Source organism: Saccostrea echinata, unplaced genomic scaffold (genome assembly GCF_033153115.1).
Source record: "Saccostrea echinata isolate AGI-Se365-2 ecotype Australia unplaced genomic scaffold, CSIRO_AGI_Sech_v1 ptg000036l, whole genome shotgun sequence".
In the NCBI taxonomy this organism is placed as follows: Eukaryota; Metazoa; Mollusca; class Bivalvia; order Ostreida; family Ostreidae; genus Saccostrea; species Saccostrea echinata.
This window is the reverse complement of record NW_026889785.1, coordinates 10,948,245-10,962,019: the sequence shown is the minus strand read 5'-3', so window position 1 is coordinate 10,962,019 and position 13,775 is coordinate 10,948,245. Positions and strand designations below refer to the sequence as shown.

Below are 13,775 nucleotides of genomic sequence, written 5' to 3'. Positions count from 1 at the left end.
ATTTCATATAAGTAGTTTGTATTTTGAGATTGTTTTAGTACTGAGAATATGAAGATATATTGAAAGTGTAGACAATATGACATGGTCTTCATGCACATGCATGTTTGCAATGGGTAAAATGACCAATATACTTGATAATGCCATAATCTTTATATTTTTTGATAAAATGCTTTGAAACTCAGAATATATAAACATATTAAAATTTTGACAAGATGGTATGGTCAACATGCACATGCATGCAAACAATGAGTAAAATTACCAATATACTTCATGTAACTGCAACTTTTTTTTTTTTTAAATAAATGCTTTAATACTCAGAATATAATTAGTGTAAACAAATTGACATGGTTATCATGTACATGCATGCACCGCACACATGCATTGAGTAAAATGACCAATATACTTGATATTATTGCAACTTTTACTTTTTTTAAATGATTTAATACTAAGAATATAATGATATATTAATAGTGTAAACAAATTGACATGGTTATTATGTACATGCATGCATGGCATGGATGCAATGCACAGAATGACTAATATACTTGATAAAGACATAATTTTGTATTTTTTAATGAAATTTTTTGATACTCAGAATTTAAAGATAAATTAATAGTTTAGACAAAAAGACATGATTATCATGCAGGTGCGTGTGCATGCAATGCGTTAAATGACTTATATACTTGATATCACTGTAACTTATATATAATTTTTTGAAATCTTTTGATACTGAAATATAAGATATTTTATTAGTGTAGACAAGATACATGGTTTCATGCATGCACTTGTGCATGTGTAATGCGTAAAATGACCAATACACTTGGTATAGCCATAATTTTTATACTTTTTTGAAAAATGCTTTGATACTCAGAATATAAAAAAAAAATAAGTAGTGTTGACAAAATAACATGGTATGCATGCACATGGGTGCACATGCAGTGAGTGTCACAGAATCAATTCCTAATTTTATAGAAACGGAGACCTAATTGTGTCAAATTAATTAATTTGCGTGAAGAAAACACTACAGTTTAATTGTTTTACTCCTTTCCTATGATATCACGGGTTCTATCGTATTGCGCTAATATATAAGTAATATATAGCATACCAACTGCAATTCTGGCATTTGAACTTCTGATCAGTATATTATTCTCAAACAGATATTAAGAAAAAAAAAAACTGACACAAAAGCATATAAAAACTACTATTTTTACAGATCATGCAGAGCATTAAAAGAACTTTTGAACACCTAGAAAATACCGAACTTTTCATTTTGGGTGCTTTGCACAAAATTAAAAAAGGAAAGATGGATGAAGGAGAAAAGGACTTAGAAGCCATAGCAAGAAAATGTAAAGCCGCCGTTAAATCTCTAGAGTGCAAATTTGACAATGTTTTGAAAGAAAATGAAAATCTTAAGAAAGACCTGGAAGCTTTTAAAAAGCAATCATCAGAAATGGAAATGGAGAAAGAAAAACTGAAAGAGGAGTTGAACCAATCACAGGCCATTGTGTCTTCTGTATTTCATTCTGACAGTGATGAACATTCTGATGAGGGTTTGTCAGAGAATACAACAGGAAAGGGAGAAGATGAACAGAGGAGTGCACCCTCAACTCCAGAAGTTTTATAAATATAGTTGGAAAAATGAGAATTGAAATAATTCAAAATAAAATTCTTGAGAAATAAAGTTGTTGTAGTATGAATCATTTCCATTCATAAACTAATAAAGAGAACCATACTTCCAAGATTATACTATAAATGAAACATAAATTGGGTACTATAGATTCACAATGGCCTGTGATTGGTTCAACTCCTCTTTCAGTTTTTCTTTCTCCATTTCCATTTCTAATGGTTGCTTTTTTAAAGCTTCAAGGCCTTTCTTCAGATTTTCATTTTCAATCTTATGGAACGCCAAATTAACATATATTTAAATATTTGAACCTATCTTCAAATAAATTGAAGATAGGTACAATAGAATTAAAGATAGGTACAATTGAATTAAAAATAGGTGTAAATAATTATACATATCTCTAAATAATTAAACCTAGGTTCAAATAAATTACACCTATCTTTAATGGAATTACACCTATCTTTAATTCAATTAAAGAAAGGTTCAATTGAATTATACCTATCTTTAATTCATTTGAAGATAAGTACAATTCATTTAAAGATAGGTACAATTGATTTAAAGATAGGTACAATTGATTTGAAGATAGGTACAATTGATTTGAAGATACATTGTAGGTATAATTGATTCGAAGATGGGTACAATTGAAACATATCCACAAAGGATTTGAAGATTCTATTAGTTGCATAGTTTTGTAGTGACGGGGTATGGGATGATACCTGGTTAGTAAATTTCATACCTAGCGAGGCGAAGCCGAGCCAGGTATGAAATTTACTAACCAGGTATCATCCCGTACCCTGTCACTACAAAACTATGTAACGAATTTACCCCACCTATAAAACATTTATATATTGTCTATGGTTTGTAAAATTGTTTTCCTAACTATATATATATTTCATCATCACTCATGCAATGCCTATTATGACGTCATGTTGAGTTACGTAATGTTGTTTTGCGAGTGTTTCGTGCTGCAATAACGTACTGACAGTTTTGAAGACTTTCAGTAAAGGGAGAAAAAGGTTCAATCTCGTTACTTACATTAGTTAACTGTTTAATTGTCAAAAGACACTTGGCAAACCTCTTGAACTCGAGTTATTCGAACGTTACAAAAGAACGATAACTCCGTATCAACCATGCATTGATTTTCAAGCGACTAGGTATAAGTAATACACCCCCTTCATGTGACAGACTTCAACCAATCGTAAGCCAGGATTTCATCGAAAAATCAACAGAGGTGGGGTAAGATGAAATCCCATGTAGTAAGAACATACAAATCATATTTCCCATATGACCTCCTAAATGCTAATTGTGACGTCATGAACTTGTGCATTTTCCATATTTTTAGCTCACCTGAGCCAAAGGCTCAAGTGAGCTTTTCTGATCAAAATTTGTCCGTTGTCGTTGTTGTTGTCATTGGTGTTGGCGTTGTTGTCGTAAACTTTTCACATTTTCATCTTCTTCTCCAGATCTACTGGGCCAATTTCAACCAAACTTGCCACAAAGTATCCTTGGGTGAAGAAGATTCAAGTTTGTTCAAAAAAGGGCCACGCCCTCTTTAAAGGGGAGATAATAAAGAATTAGTGAAAAATTAATAGCATCTTTTAAAAATCTTCTTCTCAAGAACCACAGGGCCAGGAAAGAAAAAACTCATGTGGAAGCATCCTCAGGTAGTGTAGATTCAAGTTTGTTTAAATCATGACCCCCGGGGGTAGAGCGGGGCCACAATAGAGGATCAAAGTTTTACATAGAAATATATAGGAAAAATCTTTAAAAATCTTCCTCTCAAGAACAGCAAAGCCCTGATGAGTCATATTTATATGGAAGCATCCTCAGGTAGTGTAGATTCAAGTTTGTTCAAATCATGACCCTGGGGGGTAGAGCGGGGCCACAATAGAGGATCAAAGTTTTACATAGAAATATATAGAAAAAATCTTTAAAAATCTTCTTCTCAAGAACAGCAAAGCCATGATTAGTCATATTTATATGAAAGCATCCTCAGGTAGAGTAGATTCAAGTTTGTTCAAATCATGACCCCCGGGGGTAGGGCGGGGCCACAATAGAGGATTAAACGTTACATAGAAATATATAGGAAAAACATTTAAAAATCTTCTTCTCAAGAACAGCAAAGCCCTGATGAGTCATATTTATATGGAAGCATCCTCAGGTAGTGTAGATTCAAGTTTGTTTAAATCATGACCCCCGGGGGTAGGGCGGGGCCACAATAGAGGATCAAAGTTTTACATAGAAATATATAGAAAAAAACTTTAAAAATCTTCTTCTCAAGAACAGCAAAGCCCTGATGAGTCATATTTATATGGAATTATCATCAGGTAGTGTAGATTCAATTTTGTTCAAATCATGACCCCTGGGGTGTAGGGAGGGGCCACAATAGAGGATCAAAGTTTTACAAAGAAATACATAGGAAAAACCTTTAAAAATCTTCTTCTCAAGAACAGCAAAGCCCTGATGAGTCATATTTATATGGAAGCATCCTCAGGTAGTGTAGATTCAAGTTTGTTCAAATCATGACCCCTGGGATAGGGAGGAGCCACAATGGGGGATCAAATTTTTACAAAGGAATATATGGGAAAATTGTTTAAAATTCTTCTCAAGTACAACAAAGCCATTTGTTATATTGACATGAAACCCCCCCAACCCCCCACCCACCCCCCCCGGTAATCTTTTCAATACTGAACTGATTTGTACTTTTGCCTACCAAATGTGCTCAGGTGAGCGATGTGGCCCATATAATGAAAATTCTTGAAACACCCTGTCTCTTCCTCTCAACAAAGAAAAGGTTAAAAAGTAATGAATAAAACAAGAAATGAAAAAGAAAATATAGCACTACAACTTAGCAACTAAATCCTTTTTTTTTTTTTTTTTACAGTTATGCATTTTGAATCTGATTTAGAAAACTGATCTGTCTCTTACATTACTACAATATACCAGACTGACTAGATGAGGCTTTTGCAGTAGTTTGGATTCATTTTAAAGAAATCATGTCTTTTGAGTTTACTGTTAATTGCTTTATTTATTACATTATTTAGGTTTATAATAAATTTGTTAAATGTTTGAACAGGTGGTTCCAGTTGTCCTTTGAGAAAGAATGTACAGTAGGAATGCTTATTCATGTTATGATTGTGGGAAACAGTATAAGACTAAACGTGGATTAGAGCAGCATACATGCAATAAATGCTCAGATTGTAACAAAATTTTCTCATCAAAACAGCGTTTAAAGACTCATGTATGCGTTAAGATGCCAACTCATAATTTCTATTCTTCAAAATCTGAGATGTCGGGAAGAGATTGCATTATTGAATCTGAGACAACTGAAATATTTTACTTTCATCCTGTTAATAAGGATTGGCAAAGCAGGATAAGTTCTTTATTATCTATGGGACATTTTGTAGGATCTTTGCCTACAACAACCAACATGCATGTCCGACTTGGTATACCAAGTACTATTCAAAAAGTAGTTGGAGATGGTAACTGCTTCTTTAGGTGCATCTCCTATACTGTCAGTGGCAGTCAGCAGTTTCATTCAGTTGTACGAGAGAGAGTAATAAATCACATGAGGGAGATGGATGATAAGTTAACGTCAGTTTTACCAATGATAGAGAGTGTTGCCAACTACATTAGACGAACGCGGATCAATGAATGTACTTTCTGGGCTACAGAAGTTGAAATAATAACCGCTGCACATTTACTTAAGACAGACATCTTCATTTACAGCTCTGACCATGGGTGGCAGAAATACAGTGGAAAACTAGTAGATCCATTATTACAAACAGAGGAATTTGCAATATATCTAAAGCACACTAATGGTAACCATTATGATGTGGTCACCAACACAGTACAAGTAACAGAGGTAAATTCAGTCTTCTAAAACTATACAGTTACTGGCATTTTTATACTATAAATAAATAAACAATCATGCATATCTATGATATATGTTGTATAACTAAATAAGTATTTTTTTCAAATTCAGAACACTGTTGTTGAACAAAAGGGAAAGCTGCTGTCAGTCAATGATCTTGTTCAACAATACTATGCTGAAACAAAGAGACGACAACAAAACAGAACCGCACAAGAAATTAAAAAATTGAAAGTGAAACAGAGGCAGCAAAAGTACAGAGAAAGGCTTTCAGCAGAAAAAAAAGAAGCACTCCGCATGATCGACAGAGACAGAAAAAGAAAGCTTCATGAAAATGAGACTATAGTCTGTAAAGAAGCAAATAAAATAAAGAAGAAACAGCAACGTTTAAGTATTGATGATGAGCAAAAAAGAAAAATAAATGAGAAGGATAGATTAAGAAAGAGGGAGAAGCGCTCCAAGTTATCTGAAGAGCAGAAATCAAAAATTTGTGCTTCTGAGAGAAAACGTAAGAATGAAATGCTAAAAAGTGTTACAGAAGAGCAAAAAAAAGAATTCAATAAGAGAGACCGACAGAAAAAGAAAGACAAGCGTTCCAATTTATCTGAAGAGCAGAAATCAAAAATATGTGCTTCTGAGAGAAAACATAAGAAAGAAAAATTACGAAGTCTAACAGAGGAACAAAAAACAGTATTCAATGAAAGAGACCGACAGAAAAAGGAAGACAAGCGTTCCAATTTATCTGAAGAGCAGAAATCAAAAATTTGTGCTTCTGAGAGAAAACGTAAGAAAGAAAAATTACAAAGTCTAACAGAGGAACAAAAAACAGGATTCAATGAAAGAGACCGAAAGAAAAAGGAAGACAAGCGTTCCAATTTATCTGAAGAGCAGAAATCAAAAATTTGTGCTTCTGAGAGAAAACGTAAGAAGGAAAAATTACAAAGTCTAACAGAAGAACAAAAAACAGGATTCAATGAAAGAGACCGACAGAAAAAGGAAGACAAGCGTTCCAATTTATCTGAAGAGCAGAAGACAAAAATTTGTGCTTCTGAGAGAAAACGTAAGAAAGAAAAATTACAAAGTCTTACAGATGAAGAAATTAAAACATTTTATGAAATTGAATCAGTAAAGAAAAAAGAAAAAAGAAGTAATAGAACATCTGTAGAAAAATGCCAAACAAATCTAATAGAAAGCAGAAGAAAACAAGATTTTAGAACATTACAGAATGAAGATCAAGTAATACAAAGATTTTCAAAAGACATCCATCAGTACCCAGAGTATGTTTGCACATGTTGTAGAAGACTGCTTTATAGAAGAAGTGTAACACATGTTGGAACAGAATCTTTCAAAAATTCCTCAGAAGAAGTTGTAAACAGTTGCATAACAGGAAGAATATCTGCCTTGGGATTTCAATGGATTTGTCAGACTTGTGCTAGATATGTTAAAAAAAACCAAATTCCCCCACAGGCTCTTTATAATGATATGGAAGTTTCTGACATACCTGAAGAACTAGCAAAATTAACATCTCTAGAAAGAAGATTAATTTCTCGTCGTTACCCATTCATGAAAATGCTAGCATTACCAAAGGGGAAGCAGAGTGGCATAAAAGGTGCGGTTGTAAATGTCCCTGTGAATGAAGAAAATGTTGTCAATAAATTGCCAAGATTACCAAATGAAGCTGGTGTTATCCCCTTGCGATTAAAGAGGAAAATTGTGTACAAAACACATGAAAAATTTGAGTACATTAGACCAAACTACATCAAAGATGCATTGAATTGGTTGAGAGAAAACAATGAGCTCTACAAAGACATTACTATCTATGAGAACTGGGAAACAAAGTGCTCTGAAAATGATAAGGAGCTTTGGACAGAACTCACCACTAATGATCAAGACAACAATATTCTTAACAGGAGTGAATGTCTTCCGGAAGAAAGTGCTGTCAAAGAAAATTCAGAAGAGGCACATGAAGACATTTATGATGATGATCCAGTATCACAACTTAGAGGTGTAAAATTTGAGAGTTGCATACAACCTTCTGATGCATCCATTGATGTAGATAAAATACTGAACATTGCTCCAGGAGAAGGCAAAATGCCATTATCTATTCTTATGGATGATCTTTTTGAAGAATTAGCTTTTCCAAATCTTTTACCAACTGGAAAATTTGGTTGGAAACATAACAGAAAAATCAAATTAACACCCAAAAAATATTTTCAAGCCAGACTACTGAATGAAAAACAAACATTTGCAGCAGATATTGAATATATTTTTGTGGCTCAAACAATAGTTGAAACTAAACAAATTACAGACAGTATGAGCATTGCTCTCAGGAAATCCTTCAGTGCAACTTCCACCGGAGATAACATTACAGCAGAAATGGTAAAGAACCCTACTATTTTGCACAGGCATTTGCTAAAGGATCATGGATACAGATTTCTGCAACCAGTCAGGGGCTCTCCACCATATTGGCAGAAAGTGCAGTACAAGCTATTAGCTGCTGTAAAACAGTTTGGAATATTTACATGGTTTTTTACTCTCTCTGCAGCCGATCTCAGATGGCATGACACAATACAGGCCATTGCATCACAGCGTGGACTTAATCTATCGGGCATTGATATTGATTCAATGTCTTGGGATCAGAAATGCTCATGGCTTCGTTCAAATCCACTTACTGCTGCTAGACATTTTCAATACAGATTAGATTGTTTATTGAAAGATGCCATTTTAGCAGATTGTCAACCATTAGGAGATGTTCTTCACTTTTTCTATAGGATAGAATTTCAGCAAAGAGGATCCCCTCATGCTCATGGAGTTTTGTGGATCAAAGATGCACCTCATCCTGAAAAGAGTAAAGAAGAAGATGTGAATGCTTTTGTAGAGAAATACATTAAAAGCACCATTCCACCAGAGTATGAAGACCCTCAACTTTACAGACTTGTAACTCAGTTACAGAAGCATACACACTCTGCTGCTTGTAAAAAGACGGGAAGGCAATGTCGTTTTAACTTCCCAAAGCCAGTTTGTGAGACAACTATGATCTGCAAACCTACACCCCAAGAAGAAAATTCCCAAGACCAAGCAAATATTTTGAAGAACTCGAAAGAAATTTTAGCCAATGTGAAAAACTTTGTAATCCAAACAGATGATTTACACTGCGTATCTCTTGAGGACATATTCTTTATGTGTGGGACAAATTCTCGGCAATATCACATTGCATTAAAAGAATCTGTTACAGATACTACCATCTACACTTTAAGAAATCCATCCGACGTCTATATAAATAATTATAACCCAACTTTGTTAAAGACCTGGCAGGCTAATATGGACATACAGTTTGTTTCCAACCCTTATGCTTGCATTCAGTATATAGTGGCATATATCACAAAAGATGAAAGAGAGATGGGAACATTACTGGAAGCTGCTAGCAAGGAAGCTTCACAATTAGGACTAAAACAGCAAATGAAAGCATGTGCAAAGACTTTTACAAATGCCAGATCTGTCAGTGCGCAGGAATCAGTGTACAGGATACTTGGTTTGCCATTGTACAAGTCTGATTTCACAGCTGTTTGGATCCCAACAGGTTTGCCGCATCAGAGGGTCCACCTCCTGAAGCCAATCAGTGTTCTACAAGGACTGGATGATGACAGTGAGAATATATTTACAGCCAGCATAGAAGAGAAATATTCTGCACACCCTGTACAATTGACATCTTGGTGCTTAGCAAACTTTCAAGCATGGTAATTGAACTTTATTGTTATTATTAATATACATGTATTATAAATAGATAAATATTGTGTGTTGAAATTTTTATAAAACATTATAATATTTTGTATTCTTTAGTAATGTCAACGAATGTATACAAAATAGCTGTAAAGATTAACTAGTGTAAAGCAAATATAAAAAATTACATACTTTAATTCCAAAGAAAATCTACAATTCCTTTGTGAAAAAAGAAATCTTCATATATTCAATATAATTTTTACATGTATTGTTATATTCTCAGGTATGACCTATCAACATTCAAAGATAGCAAAGATGATATGCAGCCTGATTTGCTTCAAGAAGAGCAGTTGTTACTTGAGGACAGATGTCCAGAGAATTTTGTGTTGGAAGCACCAAATGAATTCATCATTCGTCTTGCTAATGGCAGTTTCAAAGTAAAGAAACGAAAAAAACAAGCCCTTTTAAGATACCATCAATTCAGCTTAACCAAGGAACCAGAATCTTTCTATCATGGAGAATTATTTCTCTTTATACCATGGAGGAAAGAAGAAGAGCTGCTCGGCAGATTTGATTCATACATGGACAGCTATAACCATCACATAGATCAGATTAAAGAGACCAAAAGAAATCTACAACAATATTCTGAGTTAGTAGATGCAGCATTAATAGAAGTAGCTGAAAATGGTTCGAGAAGTGATGCATGGGATTTGCTCAATCCAGAGATGGAAAAAGATCTAGCAGAGCAAAAAGATGAAGGTCTGCATGATGATCCAGCATTTTCTCATTTGGAACCCTCTGATGTCAACATTCACAATAATGTTTTACCACTATCTGAAGATAGTTTGCCTCATTGCCAGTCATCTTTGGATACATTGCAAGAAATATGGACAGATGAGGAATACAGAAACTTCATATGCAGTTTGAATATAGAACAGCGACTTCTCTTCAACAAAATCTTAGATTGGTGTACATCTTTTAGACAAGGTGTGAAGCAAAAACCATTTCATATTTTTGTGTCAGGAGGAGCTGGAACAGGCAAATCTCATGTAATTCAAGCCATCAGTCAGATGATTAAAAGAACTCTACCAAAAGAAGGTGAAGATCCTACTCTTCCACATTGTTTGCTTTTAGCTCCAACTGGTACAGCAGCTTTTAATATAAATGGTTTGACCCTACATTCAGCTTTACAACTTCAGCTTGGTCAAAGCAAAAATAGCTATATGAAACTGTCTGATGACAAAAGAAATTCTTTACGTCAAAAATTATCTTCACTATGCATTTTGATTGTGGATGAAATATCCATGGTTGGAAGTAATTTACTCCTTCAAGTACACAGACGACTAGATGAACTCTTTCGAAGTGAATATGAATTTGGAGGCATTTCTATTTTAGCATTTGGAGACCTCTACCAACTACCTCCTGTTGGTCAAAGTTTTGTGTTTCAACCTCCATCTGACATTTTAGCATCTCTGACATTACAGCTATGGGACCAGTTCTCAATTTTTGAATTGCATGAAATCATGCGACAAAAAGAAGATTCTGATTTTGCATCTTTACTTAACCGTGTACGTGAGTCAACTCATACAGTAGAGGATATTTCTGTTTTATGTACAAGATGTATAGATGAAAACAGTGAAAACTATCCACATGAAGCTCTTCATGTATTTGCTTTAAATAGAAGAGTAGATGAGCATAACAAAATTATGCTAAACAAACTCAACTCTACTCTAAAATCTATCACAGCGGTAGACCGAATGCCAGATTCATTGAAAGGAAAATCCATTCCAACTGATTCAAAATTTACTGGAGGACTACCAAAAATCATTACCTTAGCCATTGGTGCAAGGGTCATGCTCATTCGCAATGTTTTTGTACAGGATGGATTAGCAAATGGTGCACAAGGGACAGTTATTGGTTTCATTTACAAACAAAATTCCTCACCTCTTGCAATCATGGTTAAATTTGACAATACTTCAATAGGAAGAGAAACACGTATGGCATCAAAATTTGATTTGTCTGAATTTAATCCTTTGGCAACTCCAATTCTTCCAATTGAGGTACAGTTCTCACTGTCTTGCAGCAAAAAGAATTTAAAAGTAACAAGATCCCAATTTCCACTGCGCCTTTCTTGGAGCTGTACCGTTCATAAAGTACAAGGGCAAACTTTGGAAACAGTTGTAGTCTCTTTCCAGGATCAATTTCGTGATGGTCAAGCATATGTAGCTCTAAGCAGGGCTCGCTCCTTAAATGGACTATATATTCTTAATTTTGATGCCAACAAAATTCGCAGTAGTAAACAAGTTTTGAGGCATATGGAAGAGATGAGGCAAAAAAAACAAGTTGAAAATCTTCAGATTTCAGTAACTGAAAAAAACCTTCTCATGGTTTCACACCTGAATGCAAGATCTGCCCGTTTACATTTTGAAGACATAAAGGCAGATCCTACCCTGGAAAGATCTCATGTAATATGCTTGACTGAATCACACATTAGTACTTCCGCAGACTTTCAGATTCCAGGTTATCATTCTATTATACTTCCAGCCTCTACATATCCAAGCAGATGTCATGGAATTGCTGTGTTCTATAAAGAAAACTTGGACATTGAAGGAAAAGAATTGTGTAACACCCAGGAATTCTCATTTCTTCATGTCATCGTATCAAGACAGTACCATTACATATTTATATACAGATTTCCAAAAGAAAGCTTTCAAAAATTCAAGTCCCAATTGTTAGCAAAACTGCCTAAAAATGACACACCAGTGTTACTTATTGGTGACTTTAACATTGATTTTCAAAGTGATACAGGAAGAAATTCGTCTATGCGAGACAGCTTCCAAAAAGACTTGTTCTCACTTGGATTTAAACAAGAAGTTAAAAAACCAACAACAATTTATGGATCTACTTTAGATTTGGCATTTTGCAACGAACTGATGCAGCTAGAGGACATCCTTATTACTCCATCTTATTACTCTGACCATAGTATAGTCACCATTAGTCACAAATGAATAAATACAAATTACAAACTTTTTATCATTTTAATGTCATTATTAACTTTCCAATTCATTTGTGTGAAGACTTATCTAATGATATGTTCTGAGAGATCATCTACAAATTTCCTACACACAGACAAAATGAACTTGAAATATCATGTTGCTGCTTCATATTCAGTGTTAATCAACACTACATTCCATACAACAAAGGAAACAACTATACTAAGAGTACTAAAGGTATTAAATTTATATTTTGAAAAATATTAAAGTTATGCATGAAAAGAAATAATGAAATCATTTCTTATCTAATTCATTCATAAGGGGAATGAAAATTCTCTTTCTGACAAATCGCTAGTAAGTTTTTTACTTGAAGGAGATTATTTCCCCTCAAGCACCCACTATGTTCATTCTAAATATCCTAAATATGCATTATTACTTTAAAAAAACCAATTTAATACATAAATTCTTCTCTGCTAAATGGAAAAAAATTCCATTGTGAATGGAACAGAATATTGGGCCATGACAAGGTACCAATAAATACCTAGGTTTTTTTTTTAAAATATTGCATTACATTTGTAACATCAGGCGGGGCATTCATGTCCTATGGACATATTTCTAGTTTACTAATTATTTAACGTCCCTTCGAGAATTTTTTACTCATGTTAAGAAGCCACCACTTCCCTGTGGAGGGCTGCAAAATTAGACCTGAACTCAGCACTTATGGCCATTTATATTAGCAGTAAGGGATATTTTGTGCAAACACCTACTGCAACAAAGGACCTGCTTTATACGGTTTCATCCAAAGGACCGGTTTTCAGGTCCCACAATGGGATTAAAACCCTTGAAGTAAGGATCAACTCTGGAGCAAAAGCTCTATACTCTATGCCACGTGGCGACTGGTAAATTGATAAACATGCACTAAATATGTTGACTCTACCACAGGCCTCTATGTGATCTCTAAAATTTAGGCACCAACTGGCTTTTTATGAAAAAAAAATTTTAGTCACCAATGCAAATTTTTAGCCGCCAGGTAAAATTTTTCTTAGGCACCAATCTAAAAACTGATATTAGTCAATATTAGAGACATGTCCATTGCTTCTTTTCGGCTCTTTCTAAAAAAAAAATTGAAAATGTTTATAGTTCAGTAATTTGATGATCACCAAGCCAATTTAAAATGGTCGCCAATTTGGCGAATTCTAGAAAAATTTTAGGCACCAATCATAATTTTTAGGTGCTATGGCAACTTAATTAGTCGCCAATTAGACCTATACCATATATCGCATACCCTGTAATTGTTTTCACTATCTGCACATTTTTGATTTTTTTGCCTTTACAAATCAACTTGGTTATAAAGATACATGACTGTATAATTTTTGTAAAACAGCTGGATTTTTTACTTAAATTTCTTTTGGTTTAAAGCTAAGAAAACTTAGATATTATAGCTAAAGGACTGGTTATTAAGGGACAAGCTTAAGTATTTCTGACACATTTATTTTATCCCCTTTAAAATTACCATGGGACTATAGATACAGGTTGGTCATGTGATCAAATCCCATGGAATCCAAAG

General features: G+C 34.1%; 1 protein-coding gene across 1 annotated transcript; it reads left to right on the top strand.

The window, feature by feature from the left end:
• Positions 1-4,913: 4,913 nt before the first annotated feature.
• Positions 4,914-12,223, top strand: LOC133200023 (uncharacterized). The gene is made up of 4 exons (XM_061335791.1): positions 4,914-5,489; positions 5,610-6,555; positions 6,685-9,232; positions 9,499-12,223. The coding sequence occupies exons 1-4, from the start codon at positions 4,914-4,916 to the stop codon at positions 12,221-12,223; spliced, it is 6,795 nt and encodes a 2,264-aa protein (XP_061191775.1).
• The last annotated feature ends 1,552 nt before the right edge of the window (positions 12,224-13,775 follow it).

Coding starts and splice junctions, on each gene's coding strand:
- LOC133200023 (XM_061335791.1), top strand. CDS start 4,914: ATGTCGGGAAGAGATTGCATTATTGAATCTGAGACAACTGAAATATTT. Junction 5,490..5,609: donor ACACAGTACAAGTAACAGAG/GTAAATTCAGTC, acceptor TTTCAAATTCAG/AACACTGTTGTTGAACAAAA. Junction 9,233..9,498: donor TTAGCAAACTTTCAAGCATG/GTAATTGAACTT, acceptor TTATATTCTCAG/GTATGACCTATCAACATTCA.